Consider the following 18,591-nt stretch of genomic DNA (forward strand, 5'->3'; position numbering starts at 1 on the left):
GACACAATTAATCCAATTAATTAACTGGCATCCTGTTTACTTGAGACAACAGTGTTTTGAAATAAATGTATCTAATATATATAGTGTCACCACAGTTTCTCACATTGCAAACAAGAAATATACAATACAAACAGGAAAAAAAGTGATATTTACAGTGATATCTACATATATATGGACAAACATGTATATATGTTTGTCCATGTATATATACATGTATATATATATGTGTATATATATGTATATGTATATGTATGTGTATGTATGTATGTATATATGAGGCTATATACCAGAGTACTAAAAAGTCTGTTTTTAATCTTGCAAATAGTGTGTCACTATTTGTTTATTTATGTCTAAAACAATAAAGTTCTGCCAATTTCTTACATTCTATTTGTCAACGTTAAAGGACCATGTTCACAAATAGAAGTTGTACTATGTCTGTCGTTGATTTAATAAACAAATCGCAAATCGTTTCTTAACGTCTGTGTCGGTGTACGCTGGAGAGCTAAACAAACTAACCCTGGCTTCAGCACAGGTGGCTCGTTCATCTGCGAGCAGATTAGATCCTATAAAGCGCACAGGTGCACAGTAATTGCACATAAAGCAGTTTATGTCTGTTTGAAGCTATTCACTTATTGTTTACTGCTTCGTTCATTTCATTAAAAAAAAAAAACTGCAACTATGAGTGCCGGAGGTGGAACTCCTTATATTGGCAGTAAGATAAGTTTGATTTCAAAGGCCCAGATTCGATATGAAGGCATACTGTCTTCTGTGGACACGGAGAGGTCCACCGTTACTTTGGCCAAAGGTATGTGTAAATACGGCTTATTTAATATTTTAATATACTACTTCTTAACTCCTCTTTTCGTCGGTTATTTGGTATATATTCTAAAGAAACGTACGCTTTCTTCAACCAGTTAAATCCTTTGGTACAGAGGACCGGCACACGGAGAGACCAGTGCCTTCAAAAGATGAGATATTTGAATATATAATATTCAGAGGAAGTGATATCAAAGATATTACTGTGTCTGAACCCCCAAAACCACACCACGGACTACCCCGAGATCCTGCCATTGTTCAGGTATGCTAGGTAATTAGCCCGCAGCCGTATAGGCTCGATAGTGGTATGGAAGGCCAAGAGTGCCACATTCTGATACTTAATGTGTACACAGTTGTCATTTTAAATTTATATGTTTTTAAAAAAGTGTAAATTTCATGTGCTACAATCTATTGTGAAATGGTTCAAACCAACTTCACTGTTAACCCAAACATCTAAGGCTATGTTCAATGTTTACATAATGGGGAAATGCATTTTTTCTGTTTGTCCATATGAATCTACTTCTGATTTTTACGTGGCAGTCTGAGTGGCCCAAATGTAGAAGAGGGAGGAACCTTCTTCAAATCAGACAAAGCTGGTGTCAAACGTTTGTGCAGCAATTTTTTTTTTGTTTGTGCTGCTTTGGCTTTGAAGATATTAATGAAAGTTTAAAGGCAATTTTGATTTAGTTAAAGTGAGGGGGCTGGTTGACATTCTGACCTTTAAATTTTCATTAATATTTTCAAAGCCAAAGCAGCTCAAACAAAAAAAAAATTTTGCTGCACAAACGTAGGTGAGTTGATTGACACTAATTTTGTCTGGTTTGAAGAAGGTGGGGAGGGGGTGTGTTTAATTTGTAGCATGAATGAACACAGCAAAAAAAAGCCTTTAAAATTAGGGGGAACGTTTTTTTTTAAAGTACTTCCAATTTTTGCTTCCAGAATGAACTTTTATCTAGACTTAAAATTGACTCCTCTATTTAATAAGCTTTCTCTTAAATTGGTTAGGTAAGGTTGCTGTGTTTCCAGTTTTGAATTTTATCTATAGAAATTATACTTAGCAATTTAGCATTATTTTATTTTTTTTAACTCAGTCATCCATGGGCCCATCTTCTGGATTCCACCCACGTTGGAGTCCATGCAGAGAAATGATGCCCACCTTTAACCAACTGGCTGCTGGCTCTCTGCTGGCTCAGCAGTACAATGCAGCTTTAGACCCAAGTACAGAACCTTCCATCTTGAAGATTTAGAGCTGAGTTTTTTTTTTGGTTATGTGCCTGCAGATAACTCATTTCTTTTTTCTTTTTTTTTGGTCCCCTAGTGCCAGTACTTCATTGTACAGCCAGAAGGGCACCTATGGTGGAGCAGGCGGTTCAAACCGTGCCTTTGACCACAGCCGCACAGAGGAGGGGAAAGGCTCCAACCCCACCGCAGAGCAGGATTCCCGTTCGTCCGTCTCGTGGGGGACGAGATGCTTCGCGGGTTGAGAAGGAGAATGTTCCCACCAGTAAGCAGAATCAAACTTTCACCAATAACAACTCCAATAATTTTATTCACATCACACATGACAATCACAGAAAAAAAAATCTGAATGGCTCCAGTTTGAATCACTTGTAAACTCCCCGTTTTTAGCTTAATTAAAAATAAATATGTCTACTCTGAAGCCAGGACACAACTGTCATTGCACCAAACAACTTGGAAAAGTTTTTTTTTTTTCCTTTTTTTGCTCTTCAGGTCAAGCATCAAAATCAGCCACAGCGAAGGTACAAGGCCAAAGTTCTGATCAGAAAACGAGACAAAAACAAGGTATGAAATGCCCTTTTTTTTTTTTTTTTTTTTTTTTTTCCCCTCCCCTCAGATTTAAGATGTGCTCCTCTGTTTCAGAGGTGGGCACATCCTAATTTTTATTTTCTTTTAGCCATTTCTACAAAACCTTTTTACAAACACTTTAATTCATTCTAAAACATGACAAAAAAAAGCTGCTCCATTTATGCCAGGTCTGTATGTGTGAACGTAAAGCGATCACGGAAATATACGAAAGCCAGTGTTTGGGCAAGGCTTTCTGTGAAGTCTGACATACTTGCAGGTTAAACTATGACACTATTTTTGAAAGGTGTGTGTGTATGTTGCATGAAAATCCATCAAATTTAAAATGCCTTGCAGTGGTATGGAGTTGGTGTGAAAACAAAGCAGTTGTAAAGCATGTTTTCATTAAAAACAGGAAAAAAAAATCCTTTTATTTTGCGCTCTTCACGTCATGGTTACCGCTCTAGTAAAGCCTTTAAGTCTCAGGCAGGTAGAACCAACTTGATGTGGTGATGCTTCTTTTGACAGAAGGAAATAAACCAGGGAAACTTTTTTCCAGGGTGAAGTTGTTGCCAGTTTAAAACAGTCAAATTTGAGTTGGTTCTGATGCACATTCGTAGGCAGTCGCAGGCCCAGGACCAGAAGTCGTGGCCAGCTCTTGGCGAAAAACTCTAAAGTCACAGCTTTGGAGTTTGAGGCAGATTTTGATTTTGAAACTGCGAATGCTCAGTTTAAAGATCATCTGACAAAGGAGGTGAAAGGTATGTTTAGGTCATCTTTGTCAGATTGGTAAAACTGGGGGGAAAAAAGTTGACTTTATTTTTCTTTGTCTAGCAGGTGAGAAACTGGAGTCTTGGGAGGACCAGCACTCAAAGCATGAGCTACAGGAGGAAACTCTTGCAGAGAAGTATTATAACAAAGCTAAATGTTTCTTTGACAACTTCTCAGCAGACCCTAAACCCAGGTACTATAAGCTGGCACTCTGCATTTGTACCAGTTTGCTCTGTGCTCGTCTTATTTTTAATTTTCGCCCAACGTGACCTCCATAGAAGAACTACCTGGGCTGAGGAGAAGAAGCTGAACATGGAAACATTTGGAGTCCCTGGTCGCTTTCTGAGGGGGAGAGGATTCAGGGGACGTGGGCGCAAAGCAGAGGGCAGCACAGATGGGCAAACCCTTGCCAAGATTGGCAGTGGGAGGGTGTGAAAACCTTTTTGTTAATACTACTGTAAATGTTTTCTACTTTAAATCAATCTCTCTGACTTGACAATGTAATTTAATTTAATATTTAAGCTTTGGCTTGTTTACATGAAATGGGAGCGATTTCTTTTTAATCCAGCAGCTGTGTACTAGAAGCAGGCAGTATTGACTGTCCCTGGACCAGGATAGCATTTCTGTTTAGTGTATTGATCTATGTACTTATGTGTAACTCGAATGGTCTTGAAACTATTTTTCTTGGCATTGGATTTTTTTTTTCTGCTCCTTGTAAAAGATTAAAAGTGGAGAAATGTGTAACAGTTGCTATTAAACTCTATGTTTAAAGGTGGTTCTAGTCCCTGTGGTTGTGATTTGTAACACGCAGGCAGCCAGTTCACTAAACTGTGGGCCTAAATTCTCAAGGACTTCATGAAGTGAACCATGCTCATCAGGAATGTCGAGGTAATCCAGATCTGCAGGACTGTTGGGTTCCCCCTCCTCTGCGTAGAGGTGAGGTTCATAATCTAGCAGTTCGGCCATTGGTTTCTGGAAAGAAGAGAGCTTCTGTGGGGGGGTGAGAAGAAAAAAGGGAAGTTGTAAGGGCTAATTTATGTTCAGGTTTTGGAGCGTTTTGTGATACTAACCCGCTGAAGGTAGAGAAGTAGTGCTTCATAAATCGTCTGGTAGTTTATCCGAGCCTTGAATTCTTCCTTCCATCCATTATCTGTACACCATTGTCCCTGGTGGGGTAAAAAGGGGTGCTGGTGCTTATCTCCAGCAACCGTTTTGAGGGAGAGGCGAGGTACACCCTGGATAGGTCGCCAGTCTGTTGCAGGGCATTGTTCCGTTCTTCAGTCTTAAAAAGTGAAAAGTTTCTTTTAATGAAATGACCCAGGAATTTTACATTTGGGATTATGCTAAGAGGTCACAAGGCCTTAGTATCTTGGCTGGAATCTGTCTTGGCATCCTAATATCAGTCAGATTGGTTTATCCTGGAAGCACAAGTTGATACCTAATCTATAGTCTTTAATCCAACTCCTATCACTGGATAAACCTTTAAACTGTTGCAGTGTTTGGATCGTGTTATTTATACAGGAACTGGAGGATGGAGACGGGGTGACGACCAACTTAATGTATGAAACATCCATTTTCTAACACCCTTGTCCCTAGCGGGGTCAGGAGGGGTGCAGGTGCCCATCTCCAGCGAATGTTGCTGGCGAGAGGCAGGGTACACATTGGACAGGTCACCAGTCTGTCGCAGTGCAGTATTTCTCAAACTTATTTTGCCAAAATTGCTTTTAGTGACCTGGTGTGAGTTGGACGTCTGTTAGGACGTCCTGCCAAGCAGGCACGTGCAGAGGGGGGGGGAAAGGGGCTTGAGCCCCTGCCCCTTTTATCCTTGATGCCCCTAGTGCCCTTTTTGAGTTTTTTCCTTTTTATCTGTATGTCAGAAGGCCTGCTTGTGTCCCTCAGCAATAATATTTAGCTAAATATAATTTAGCAAAATAGACTAGTCTGGCTGCCCTCAGTCTAATGACTCTCAGAGCCTCCATGTTGTTCAGACTCGGGTCCATGGTGAGGAGGAGGAGCGCATCTGAGCCCTCTATCAAATTATGGGCAAGAATATTTTTTTACATTGTTTTGTGAATAAAAACGTAGGTCTGATGACGTTAGAAAAACTGTTTCTATTTATATTTTCATAATCGTCCTTGCAATAGCGGGATAAAACCCGCCTCGCCACTAAACACAGAAATGTTTCGGCTGCAGAGAAACTTCTGACTTTAACTTCATCATTCTGCTAAAGGCCCGGTTCGCTACAGGCAGCTTGAGTCGGTCCACTGATAGATATAAAGAATATCTGTCTTTATATCAGACATCCTGATATAAGACACAGTACCGACTGTCACCACGACGCAGCTCAAAGCCCCGGTACCACCTGGTACCACCTGCTGACTGTTTGCCCTGCTTCTCCTTTACGTTTCTACCAGGCGGTTTAAAGCCGCTGCTGACGGGATCTGGGCTGGAGGTTCTGGGCTGTAAATATAAGTTACTGCAGAACCTCAAGTGTTAAAGGAAGATTCGGCCCATTTAGAGTCACAAAATAAACATCAGAGAAAATATTGTAGTAATAATTAGAACCGCAGCAAAAAGCCAAACATGCCGCAATTAAATGAATCAAAATGTCTCCAAAACATCGGGGGACTGACAGGGGCCACCGGGGGATTCCAGGTAGATTCCAGGTGGATTCCAGGTAGATTCCAGAGATGCGCATCGCAGCAGCTCTTCATGCAGAGCCGGCTCAAGGTAATATGGGGCCTCAGACAGAACCCCCCGGAACCCGTCCTACTAAGAACCTCAGCATCACTAACATGTTTAAATATAGATCAGGTGAATCTGTGAGAGGGAGACCAGGTTTATTGGCCCAGTTTAAAATCAATCACTGATTATTGGTTATTTGCTGTGATGTATTTGTGAACAAACCCAATTCAAAGACAAAGATTACACCATATTGTAGCCATGGTAACACAACAATCAAACTATCAAGATGATTCTTTAAACTTTCTAATTAAATCCTAAATGTACTTATTTTTTCTCTGCTGAATGCATTAAATAAAATTTAATAACATTGTTATTCTCTATAAATGATGCTACAGGTTTAGACCTATGGTCTGTGTTACAATTAAACCATTTATAGGGGCCCCTGAATGTCTGGAGGCCCCTGAATGGCCCCTACCAGCAGCTACTGAGTTTTATTTGTCTTGATATCCCAGTATTATAATTCTAGCTCTAGAGGTTTAACATCAAACTATTATATAGAGTTAACCTCTTTGAGCTTTTTTTGATCTATAAATTAGTCTGCAGCCAGGTTGTTCTAGAGGTAAATAGATATTATTAGGGCTTAATTAGTAAAAAGGTAGCAAATTAGCTTATTTCATAACTTTATAACCAGAGACTTTCTCTGCTCTGGTCTAACAGCTACAGTCTCAGATCAGCTCAGCCCTCCAGGACTGTCAGCAACAGAAACTTTATACCTGTTGGGGAAAATATTTGCTTTGCATTGTTCCTGCATGATGGCAATGATATACAGGTAAAAGCCAGTAAATTAGAATATTTTGAAAAACTTGATTTATTTCAGTAATTGCATTCAAAAGGTGTAACTTGTACATTATATTTATTTATTGCACACAGACTGATGCATTCCAATGTTTATTTCATTTAATTTTGATGATTTGAAGTGGCGGCTGCACAGTGGCGCAGTTGGTAGCACTGTTGCCTTGCAGCAAGAAGGTCCTGGGTTCGATTCCCGGCCGGGGTCTTTCTGCATGGAGTTTGCATGTTCTTCCTGTGCATGCGTGGGTTCTCTCCGGGTTCTCCGGCTTCCTCCCACAGTCCAAAAACATGACTGTCAGGTCAATTGGTTTCTCTAAATTCTCCCTAGGTGTGAGTGTGTGTGTGCATGGTTGTTTGTCCTGTATGTCTCTGTGTTGCCCTGCGACAGACTGGCGACCTGTCCAGGGTGTACCCCGCCTCTCGCCCGGAACGTAGCTGGAGATGGGCACCAGCAACCCTCCCGACCCCATTAGGGACAAGGGTGAACAGAAAATGGATGGATGGATGGATTTGAAGTGGCAACAAATGAAAATCCAAAATTCCGTGTGTCACAAAATTAGAATATTACTTAAGGCTAATACAGAAAAGGGATTTTTTTAGAAATGTTGGCCAACTGAAAAGTATGAAAATGAAACATATGAGCATGTACAATACTCAATACTTGGTTGGAGCTCCTTTTGCCTCAATTACTGCATTAATGCGGCGTGGCATGGAGTCGATGAGTTTCTGGCACTGCTCAGGTGTTATGAGAGCCCAGGTTGCTCTGATAGTGGCCTTCAACTCTTCTGCGTTTTTGGGTCTGGCATTCTGCATCTTCCTTTTCACAATACCCCACAGATTTTCTATGGGGCTAAGGTCAGGGGAGTTGGCTGGCCAATTTAGAACAGAAATACCATGGTCCGTAAACCAGGCACGGGTAGATTTTGCGCTGTGTGCAGGCGCCAAGTCCTGTTGGAACCTGAAATCTCCATCTCCATAGAGCAGGTCAGCAGCAGGAAGCATGAAGTGCTCCAAAACTTGCTGGTAGACGGCTGCGTTGACCCTGGATCTCAGGAAACAGAGTGGACCGACACCAGCAGATGACATGGCACCCCAAACCATCACTGATGGTGGAAACTTTACACTAGACTTCAGGCAACGTGGATCCTGTGCCTCTCCTGTCTTCCTCCAGACTCTGGGACCTCGATTTCCAAAGGAAATGCAAAATTTGCTTTCGTCAGAGAACATGACTTTGGACCACTCAGCAGCAGTCCAGCTCTTTTTTTCCTTAGCCCAGGTGAGACGCTTTTCGCGCTGTTTCTTGGTCAACAGTGGCTTGACACAAGGTATGCGGCAGTTGAAACCCATGTCTTTCAAGCGTCTCTTGGTGGTGGATCTTGAAGCACTGACTCCAGCAGCTGTCCACTCCTTGTGAATCTCCCCCACATTCTTGAATGGGTTTTTTTTCACAATCTTGACTAGGGCGCGGTGATCCCTATCGCTTGTACACTTTTTCTGACCACAGTTTGTCCTTCCCTTTGCCTCTCTATTGATGTGTTTGGACACAGAGCTCTGAGAACAGCCAGCCTCTTCAGCAATAACCTTTTGTGTCTTTCTATCCTTGTGCAATGTGTCGATGGTCGCCTTTTGGACAGCTGTCAAATCTGAAGTCTTCCCCATGTTTGTGTAGGCTTCAGAACTGGACTGAGAGACCATTTAAAGCCCTTTGCAGGTGTTTTGAGTTAATCAGCTGTTTAGTTTGTGGCACCAGGTGTCTTCAAAATTTAACCCTTACACAATATTCTAATTTTGTGACACACGGAATTTTGGATTTTCATTTGTTGCCACTTCAAATCATCAAAATTAAATGAAATAAACATTTGAATGCATCAGTCTGTGTGCAATGAATAAATATAATGTACAAGTTACACCTTTTGAATGCAATTACTGAAATAAATCAAGTTTTTCAAAATATTCTAATTTACTGGCTTTTACCTGTAATAGGATCCAATTAAATTCTTGATTAATATGGGTTGTTGCTGTGTTGTTGTTCGGTGTTTTAAGATCTTGTTCAATGTGCCCTTTTTAACTTTGAGCCCCTGCCCCTCCAAAGGTCTCTGCACGGCCCTGCTGCCCAGTATGGAGTTGAGTGTTGAATGTACATGTGCTATTGTTGAAAGTTGCTGGTAACTTAAGTGCCGTTAATGTCGGTGGCTAATTGTTTTATGTTGAATTGGTCATATTGTGTAACATCTAGCCATTACAGTTGAGCTTAAAACTATTCATACCCCTGGAAGATTTGAATTTATAGTATTTTTATTTTACATTAAGCGAACTGGAAGAGAAACTTCTTAATTGGCTGAGCCACAGCATTTATTTGAATCCGGAGATTGAACTAAACATGATGATGGCAACGAGACTCTCCAAAATCAAAGACATGGAGCTCAAGAAACAATATCCACAAAAAATGCAAAGGCTGGTTAGCAATTATAAGGGTTTGATTGGCTTAATACAAATAATTGTTTTAAGTTGTGATATGCTATTTATAATTGGAGACCTATTTTTATTTTTTGAGAAATATTTCATAAAAACAAGAAAGTTCTCTGCTGATCAAAAAGGAACCCGAATCTAAATCTGCCAGGGATATGAATAATTTTGGGTTTAACAGTTATGCTCTCCACAAAAAAAGCAGGATCTCTGTTTGAAATTTAGTACAATAAAGCTGAAAAAATATGCAAACACCTAATTCAAACATTGAGAATGCACTAATGTTCATAAAATAGTGTTCACTGTTGGCTTCAGCCTCTGAAAACAACCATTCTGGATCTATGCATCTATGTTACTTTAAGAGTCGTCTACTATAAGTGAGATATTAATTTTAACCTAGAAACAGAATCTCGCAATCTCACTTTTGAAAGGCCAAAACTACAAGTAGCATGTGTTTATGAGGAAGAAGTAGCCATTGGTCAAGAAGTCGAGATGTGTAGATGCGAATCTCAGAAGGAGCAGATTACCTTGCGCCAGTGTTTACTGCTCCTGGATATAGTTCTCGTCCCGTACCTCAATGAGTCGTTACTTTGGAACCTGTCTCCTCTACCCTGTGGAAGTGAGAGACAAACATCAGTCAAACTTTATAGACTGACTTGAAAAAATAAAGTAATTTCCTCTCTACCTACTTTCCGATTGTCTTGCGTAAACCTCAAGTTTTCAGATTGGGCATGAAGTGGCAATTCCCCTAACTTTGCAAGAAACAAGAAACAGTTAATGAGATTTGTACTAAAATAAGTCAAATTTTTGAGTGTTTTTCATGTGTAACCTCAATGTCACTCCCTGGTGCTTCAGTGTTTGAAGTCACTAGGATTCCATTAACCTCAGAGTCTACATATGCGGGGATAAACACTGTTTTGCAGGAGATGTGAAATGCAGCCAACAGCGCCACTGCAAAAAAATAAAATAAAAGTCATTTTTTAGGAGTTGTCACATTTCCAGGATGGTCTAAAGATAAGTGCTTTCATTTCTTACGCAAGAATAAAGCCACTGCAACCAGTGCGATGCCTGCAGCGCCGTAGCTGCTAATCGTCCCAGAGTTCCGATTGCGGCAGTGGCGTACCACCGAGCAGGAGCACACGGTGGCGTTCAGCCAGTAAATGCCATAAGTCCCCTGCATGTCTGACACCTTCACTCTAAGAGTGTAAAGACCACCAGGTACACTAGAATCCCTCACCAGGCCAGCTGTGAAACCTACAAGAACAAAAGCAAAGCTCTTTGAAGTTGGATTGTGTCGCTGTGAGATTGTTCTACATTTATCACAGTTTTACCGTAAGATGGATCCAGTTTCCATCGTCTTTTGACGTTCCCAAGCAGCTCAAAGTTGAAAGGCCCTCCATACGGAGCACCGTCTAGATCATTGGCTGAGATGTTGGTTGGAGTTTGGCCGTCGGACATGCAGACATCCACATGGTTCACGTCCAGTTTTGGTACATTGTCATTCACATCAATAAGGTGGATCTGCAGTGTAGCTGTGCCTGTCATTGGTGGCTCACCTGTTAAAAGTAGAAAATAGTGCTTTCACAATGGAGATATTTAATGCTACAATGAGAATTATAGAAATTGTGATTACCTTTATCCACTGCGTGCAGCATCAGGGTGTAAACGCCGTTGACAACATGGACGGATTCCCTGTCCACCATCTTTCTGGTAGTGATGTTCCCAGTTTGGGGATTGATATTCATCCAGCCTGCCGGATCGTGTCCCACTTTGTAGCTGTTGACAAACGCAACTCACTTTAATGCAAGAAGATGCTAAATTGAAATTCAAAATGCAAATGTTCAGAACAATCCGAATACATGAACAGTTGTGATCGTGACATAAATGACGCCCTGGCAGTTGCTTCCTAGCACACCTACCACACTACCATTACCTCCCTCCCAGTGATGGCCAGTGCTCTGAATGCCTGCGTTCATGAATGTAGGTCACATTCTTCACAACTTTGAGCTGAATGATGGTGGTTTTGAATTTGAAGCTAAGGTTTATACTGGGGTTTTAGGGACACGTTTATGCATAATATTCCTTCGAGGGGGAGTTCTGAGTAACTGTTGAGCAAGGGGCTGGCTGGCAGTCTGTCCATTCTGGAAAAGTCCACAACGATTGTCATTTTGCCTGGTTCCTGAACTTGGTCTAATGGGAAGCAGAGAAGAAGCCGAATCCACAACGCAACTTTCCTTTGAAGCTGGACTTCATAGTTCTTCAGTTTTCCGCATCTCTCTCTAGGTTTTGTTTTACAAATTGTTTTGCAGATTGTTCAAACACACTAAACTCTATAACCTCAAAGCTGTTGGCCATTGCTCCCCATATTTACAAAAAGAGCCACCTTACATGAAGTCTCTTGAAGCAGTGGCGTCTCGATCCACAGCAGTCACTGTCTCCAGCCAGGTTCCGATCGGCGCGTCCTCCTTCAGGATGGCCTCTTTGACGGTCACGACAAAGTTCGGGGGGTCGTTCACGTCCTCTACCTCGATGACAACTGTTGTGGTGTTATGCTGAATGTTCTTGCCACCGATTTGCTCTTCGGTGAAATCAACATCCCACAGGCCCGCGGACGGCCGCCTTTTCACTTTGCAGGAGAAGTACGGCGCCTCATTTTCGACCGATATCTTCAGCTCCCTCATTGCTCCATCTTCAAAGTCTAATGGCTGAAAAAAAATATATATTTTTAGTTGAATTGCATTTCAAAAACATTTAAGTCAAATCAAAAAAAAATTAGAAGCAACATCGTCAAGTACAAAGACTTCTTACTTTCACAACAGTCAAAATCCCATCATTAGTCTCTGCGTTTGTCTCTATCTTGAAGTATCCTCCCTTGTCTCCTTGAATGGTGTATTTGGCTCTCCAGGCTTTGCTCTGTGTCATGTCTTTGTCCATCACATGGAGGCGCAGAGGAGAGACTCCAAACTCGTTTTCCTTCACTTTGCCTGAGCCCTGTTGTTTAAATTCAAGGTAAAGGTGATGGTAAACATTCAGAGGTAAATAGGAGTGTCTCAAGTTAACCGACTAAACATGTTAACCTTAAGAAAGTCAGGAGCACATAAAGCACTTCACATAAAGATACTGACTTGGAATTTATCTGACTCGAGTGCCAAGGTATCTAAACTGTGTGTTTGATGCGCTTGGGTTTAAAAAAAATGTGCAGGTGTAGGGTGCAGCACTGGTCATGTTTATTGGAAAGGTATTTTTCCCTAAACCTTCATTCTTGCTTTTGGGTTTAGGGTTGGAGTGTTTTTTGCCGAAAAGCTCAGTCTAAGTCCACAAAACTGTTTTCTTTCTTTCGCTGCATCTTGACATATGAAAAACATTTGCTGCATTAGTGTACATGTGAGGACGTCAGCGGCGGGTCTAGAAAATTCTACATGTATCGACAAAGGAATGGCAATCTGGGCGTGGCAGAGGCCAAATAATGCATGCAACAGTTTTGAATGTAAGATAAGAGATAAGATAAATCTTTATTGTCATTATCACAAGGACAACGAAATTCAAAGGGTGCCATCAGTCGGTGCACATGCCCAAAAACAAAAAATAACTGTCTCACAATTCACACACAACGCAAGAATCATCAAACAACTGGCAAAAAAAAAAAGTAAGAACAGCCACATTCTCACATACATCATTTATGATGATTAATGGTTGTTTTTGATGTGTCGGAAGGTAAAGTAGATGTGTCACTTCCTGAAGCAAAAGGCTGATGTGCAATAATATAACAGAAATATTAGCTTTGTGTGACCTAAGCGCAGGACTTCAGCTGAAGTCCCTGTAGCGTTTAGCAAACTTGATATGCTTTCTTCTGTGTTTGTAGGACAGAAAAAAATGGCATCACTACCAACCCACCAGTTTGCATGTGGATAGCATCGATAATAGTTGTCATGGAGATTTTTGCCCACCTAATGACACTCTTTTTGCGAGTTATTTAGCTTTGGACACGGTTTTTTTTTCCTTTTTTAAAAATCTTTTAAGTCCTCACTGTGTGTTGAAAATATAAACATGATCCCTTATCCAACCTAATGGCAGACAGTAACAGGCCTTTTTGTCCAATGCAGATTTATTCCCGAAACATGAAGTCATGGATATCTGTGGGTCAATTGCATTTATTGGAAACATATTAGTGCAATTGGATACGACAACGCTGATTTTGTTAAAAATGTATTTGTGGTTTCTTATTGTGGATTTTTTTTCTCTGTTTGATAACTAGGATCAATTGAAATGCATGTGTGATTGAATTTAGATTTTTTTTTTGTAAAGTGCCTTGAGACGGCATTTGTTGTGAATTGGTGCAATATAAATAAACTGAATTGAATTAATTGTAGGCAAATTTAAACTCTGGTTATTCTAAGAATTTTAATTGTGAGATTATCCCAATGTAACAAAATATTTCAGGGTTTCGCACATCTGTCCCTATGGTCTCAGTATATGTCACTGGCTTTGCAACATTTCTTGATTCTGGTAGAATTTCAACCGGACCAATAATCGACAGAAGGTCCCCAATTTTCTGCACTGTTGTAGTCTGCCTGTTGTTTTAGCAATGGCAGCGGAGGAAATGAACAAAACTGTTCAGTCTATGTTGGCCATGCTTCCAAACGTTTAATTAACATTAACGGCCATTGTGCGTGACTTGGCACTCTTCACAGTCAACAACTGGGTAAAATTGAAAACTTAACAGAGTCCACTCCACGCCTCCAGCAAGCAGTTGTTTCTCAATAGCAAGGCGCCAAAGGGTAGTTGGTTTTAACAACATCATCTCCAAAATGAAAGCCAAAGTAATTATAAAACCAGTAGGAGTAAGAGGTCTTTATGAAAACATTTAAACACTGTTGGCTTCTAAACGTTTGTTGAAACACGGTTGAAAGCCCATGAATGTCTCAAGGATGCTTGAGACAAACCCACGCAGGTTTGATAGAATAGAATAGAATAGAATAGAAGTACTTTATTCATCCCAGCAGGGAAATTACTTCGCAGTTACAGCATAGAGACAAGACAAGACAAGAGACAAGACACAATAACAACGTCCGGATGTTGAGTCTGGAGAAGGAAAAGGTGACCTACCGATCGACCTGTGATGACTGGAAGGTGGTCATTACCGTCCTCCACATAGATGATGGCTGTAGTTGAACTGGACAACTGGACGACCTCACCATGGTCTATAGCCTCTATCACCAACGTGTGCTTGCTGGCCACCTATGATGTAAGAAGAGACACCCTTGTTAGCATAAAGGGTGTGGAGGAAAGAAAAAGGTATTTTTCTCTGGAATTCTGCGCTCCTCCCTCAGACAAAGATAAAGAGCGATGCAGCAGAAAAAAGGTTTTCCCTCCAGGTAATTTTCGTTCTGTATTGTCAGACAGTACTCAGAGTGAGCACACCCTCAATGCTGGGATACATACCACATCTTGTGAATAGTTTTCTTACCAGTCGCGATCTAGGCAAACTGGAAATAGCTGTGCTATTGTTTACCTTTCAATGTAACTATTCCTTATCCGTTTAGAAAAAGGGAGTGTCTTACCTCGTGATCAAAACAGCCTTTGAATGACAGCGCTCCAGTTTCTTTGAGGATGAATTTGATGTTTGAAGATTCTGGGGAAACCGATTTGATGGCATAGTGGAAAGTTGAGTTGCGGGTATTTGGCTTATCTCTGTCAAAGGCTAATACGGTGAGGAGATGAGAGCCTGCAGAGGATCAATGATTTTTAAAAAAGGCTTAGAACAGAGTAAAAAAACAAAAAAAAAAAACAGGAGGCCTGCTCAACTGTTTTACCTTGAGAAAGAGCCTCATCCACCGTGACTTTATACAGAGGTTCCTCGAAGAGTGGCGGGTTGTCATTGATGTCTCGAATTGCAATCTCAACTCCTAGTTGAGTGTCAATCGAATGGTCCTCTGGCTTCTTGGCTGCAAAACTTAGCTACACATCCACAGAGAAGCAAAGTTACCAAAAGTAAACAAAAGACTTCATAAGATGCTGATTCTGTCCACCAATTAGATGCAGATATTTCTAAGTCAAGACCACATTTAAACCAAGCAGTTTTGCACCTACAAATCAATTTGTTTATCCAAGTTAGTCAATTAGAAGGAAAGTTTTCAAATCTACCAAAATAGTCTAAAGGCTTAAATTCAAACTGGGCAAATTTATTATTTTGGTTATATTATTGCTTGAAAGAGAATCAATTTTTGCTTAGCGCAAATAGATTATCAAAAATGAAGACATCTTTCCAGCTATGTACTGTAGGGCAAAATGAATCAACATATTTCTATGCGTCCATACTTTTTGCAGTATGCAGGTATGATCCTGTAGGATCCATGCATGTTTGGTTATAATTAGACTTTCTCATCCAAAAGTGCAAATAAAAAAACAATACACATTTTTATTTTAAAATTTGAAAAAAAAAACAAACAAAAAAAACAACTTCAAGCTACTTTATTTCGGCTAAATGGTTAAGTAAAGAAAATCGTTTTGAATTTCACAATAACAATTATCCATTATTTTTCCCTTTGTGCAGGATATGCTCTGAGATCCCAGTTAAGTCCAACTAAAACAAAAATACATTTATTCTACAAAATATATAGCAGATTGGTATGAGTGAGAAACTGAAAAGTTCATGGATCACGGCTCCTGAGGTGCGAATTCTGACGCCTGCTGAAATGCAGAAGTCGTTGGCCGTCCGAGATGTTTTGTGTAAGGTCTGTAAAAAACTAACCTTTAGCACTTGGTACTCCTCGAAGTCCACCGGCCCATAGACAAGAATCCTGCCCGTCGACTCTTCGATTCTGAGGACTCCCTTCGGGTCCTTGTCCACTCCTTGGCCTTTCAGGTCGAAGAGTACTTGATATTTGCGGTCGATAGTCACCTGCAACACGACTTTTGTTTTTTTATAATCTGCTTTTACAAGAATGAACATTTCCTTAAGTTATTAAGTTTAAAGCATATCCCTGTATTTGCAGTGAAAATAGCTGAGTTGCATTGCTGGTAGATCCTGTGCTTTCAAGAGGAGGATTGTCGATTCGTTTGCACCTTGTTTTTTCACGTGAAGAAAGACTTCTTTACCTTGCCCAACACGTAAGGAAAGGGCCCCGGGTGCCCTTCTTCTATCTCGTAAGAGTCGATGATCCAGGCTCTCTTCTGGCGGCTCTGCGCCGCTCTGCATGACGGACCAGGCAGCAAAAATATCTGAAAGATAAAGAGCCAAACAAACCTGTAGGGCAGTGAAAGCCGGCGTCTACGCGCCAACTATTTCTGCTCTGCTACACGCTTTCTGTCTGTCAAGTGACAAAGAAAAAGGCCGACTGGAAATATTTCCTCTGAGTAGCTTGAAGTATTTCTTTTTAGTTAACGTAACCAGAAACAAACACAAAAAAATTGCTTAACAACATTTAAAACGTCTAAGTTTCCTAAAAGAAAGCAAGATTCAAACTTAAATCAGAATCAAAAGATAAACTTATGTAAAGCAGAGCCTCTTGAGTGAAGCCTGAAATCTTTAGTACAGGTGCTACATACCAGCAGGGGTAAGAGAAGCATGATGCTTGTTTAGTCCCTGCAGCTGAGAGAGTGTGTGTGTGTTGACAATAAACCTGGACTCCAACCTTCACACACACCCACATAATGTTACAGTCACAGGTTACAACTGTCTCTGTCTCTTCCAGCTTCCTGCAATCTTTTTTAAATTATGGCTTTAAAGACGTCACGGGGGAGGGGATCTGCTCCCATTACTGAGCAGACAATCAGGTTTCGGGCGTATAACGCATACATCTGTGGCGTCGGGCCAAATTATTTGCGGAGTGTTTCGTTTAGCATGATGAGTTTCATGGAAACAACTCACAGCTGTTAAAAGGAAATGGATTTGTACATTTTTAAGGAAGTAAAAATCAGACAGAAGAGGGATATGTTCTTCCTTTTCCCTTTGTTCAGTCAGATTGGATAACAAAATGCTTGCATATTTGGGAGCAAACGGAGTTCTGCCAGGTTAAATTACAAAAATATGGGGCTCTGGTAAAATAAGCTTCAACACCCAGAAATGCTGTCTTTGGCCACACACTACACACTGTAAAAAAATTAAATAAAGTCAAAAGGGCACTTTTAGAGGAGAAAGAGCAAGTGCTCTACCACCACCAAGTTTCTATCAGTGCACGTCCTTGAGGATGAATATGCTGTACTTTTTTGATTTAAACTTATTTCTATAAAAAAATTATTAGTCATGTATTATCCTCAGCTAGGAACTACATTAAACCCCATAAACTGTATGAAGCTTGTAGATTTATTATGACAAAATTTACCTTCAGTTGTACAAATGCTATATAAAATATGACTAAAGAGAAATTTGACTTAATAATTTAATGCCTTGAAATGGGACCTCTGTGTTTTTAAAAATCTGAATCTCCGCCTTCAGAAAGTCATCAGAACATGTCTCCTCTATTAACCTTTTTGACAACGTCTTTACCACGCACTGAGAAGTAGCTTGTATAATGAGCTCAGCTGATATGCAGCTCCACCAGGCGTTTGCTAATTGCTGCTGACTAGTCTGAAGGAGCTGAGTGGAGGAGTTGCAGGGGAGGGCTGGGAACTGCAGCTCCGAGGAGGAGCTTCGTCCCTCGAAGGCGGAGCTAGATCCACCCAGGCATTTTAGCTGAATGGTTGCTACGGGAGATTAAAGGATTTCTCAAACATGCATGAAAAAAATCAAGGCAACACTCCAGATATGTTTTTTTGTATAAATTAATAACACAATATGATGTAAAGCTAAAAAAGAAGTTGGTTTTACATAATACTGCCCTTTTATAATGTAAATGAACACATTTTCAGTGCTTCAAATTACTCTTAAGCCTATGTTATCTCTTTTTTGTCAGTGTGGATACATGCTGACATGATGGCCTGCAGAAAGCTCTTTTGTGGAAAAAGCCTTTTTGAAGTCTGACTGTAGCGCTTGTGAGTTTTGCCTGAAGCTCATACTTTTTAATTGCGGTCTGAGGCTGAGCACATTCTCACATTAATCATTCACAGAGTCCTACAAAACCAGAACCGGCTCCATTACCGCCTTCCTTTGTTTTCAGTACAACACACAAGTTGTAAAATGCCAACTTAAGCAAGTCCTTGTTTGCTTTGCGGCGTCTCAGTGCTTTGCTTTCTAAATGGAATAAAATAAAAATAAAA

At 40.6% G+C, this 18,591-nt stretch overlaps 2 protein-coding genes across 4 annotated transcripts; one reads left to right on the forward strand and one right to left on the reverse strand.

Annotated features, from left to right (window-relative positions):
- The first annotated feature begins 576 nt into the window (after positions 1-576).
- On the forward strand, positions 577-4,165 carry LOC114136026 (protein LSM14 homolog B-like). 3 transcript variants are annotated; one of them, XM_028003780.1, is made up of 8 exons: positions 577-805; positions 915-1,078; positions 1,908-2,034; positions 2,126-2,320; positions 2,548-2,619; positions 3,240-3,380; positions 3,454-3,583; positions 3,669-4,165. In XM_028003780.1, the coding sequence occupies exons 1-8, from the start codon at positions 679-681 to the stop codon at positions 3,823-3,825; spliced, it is 1,113 nt and encodes a 370-aa protein (XP_027859581.1). In that variant the 5' UTR covers positions 577-678; the 3' UTR covers positions 3,826-4,165. The 3 variants fall into 3 exon arrangements, with proteins under 3 accessions (XP_027859581.1, XP_027859582.1, XP_027859583.1); XM_028003781.1 differs by having other exon boundaries at positions 578-805; positions 3,457-3,583; XM_028003782.1 differs by having other exon boundaries at positions 578-805; positions 2,135-2,320.
- LOC114136025 (cadherin-like protein 26) lies at positions 4,043-17,084 on the reverse strand. The gene is made up of 16 exons (XM_028003779.1): positions 16,942-17,084; positions 16,492-16,614; positions 16,145-16,294; positions 15,207-15,351; positions 14,955-15,118; positions 14,500-14,631; positions 12,202-12,384; positions 11,782-12,098; positions 11,027-11,169; positions 10,725-10,949; positions 10,429-10,647; positions 10,223-10,344; positions 10,083-10,145; positions 9,921-10,004; positions 4,461-4,672; positions 4,043-4,380 (listed from the first exon to the last, which is right to left on the reverse strand). The coding sequence occupies exons 1-15, from the start codon at positions 16,960-16,962 to the stop codon at positions 4,505-4,507; spliced, it is 2,259 nt and encodes a 752-aa protein (XP_027859580.1). The 5' UTR covers positions 16,963-17,084; the 3' UTR covers positions 4,043-4,380; positions 4,461-4,504.
- Between the last annotated feature and the right edge of the window lie 1,507 nt (positions 17,085-18,591).

The sequence above is a fragment of the Xiphophorus couchianus genome, chromosome 20 (assembly GCF_001444195.1).
Source record: "Xiphophorus couchianus chromosome 20, X_couchianus-1.0, whole genome shotgun sequence".
Lineage (NCBI taxonomy): Eukaryota > Metazoa > Chordata > Actinopteri > Cyprinodontiformes > Poeciliidae > Xiphophorus > Xiphophorus couchianus.

Bases quoted from the DNA above. Each gene is read 5' to 3' on its own strand.
- LOC114136025 (XM_028003779.1), bottom strand. From the start codon at position 16,962: ATGCTTCTCTTACCCCTGCTG. The intron at 15,352-16,144 runs GTTAGTTTTTTA...GTGGATGTGTAG, and splicing joins AGGAGTACCAAGTGCTAAAG to CTAAGTTTTGCAGCCAAGAA. The intron at 12,099-12,201 runs GTAAGAAGTCTT...ATTTTTTTTCAG, and splicing joins GGATTTTGACTGTTGTGAAA to CCATTAGACTTTGAAGATGG.
- LOC114136026 (XM_028003780.1), top strand. From the start codon at position 679: ATGAGTGCCGGAGGTGGAACTCCTTATATTGGCAGTAAGATAAGTTTG. The intron at 2,035-2,125 runs GTACAGAACCTT...TCTTTTTTTTTG, and splicing joins CAATGCAGCTTTAGACCCAA to GTCCCCTAGTGCCAGTACTT. The intron at 3,584-3,668 runs GTACTATAAGCT...TGACCTCCATAG, and splicing joins TCAGCAGACCCTAAACCCAG to AAGAACTACCTGGGCTGAGG.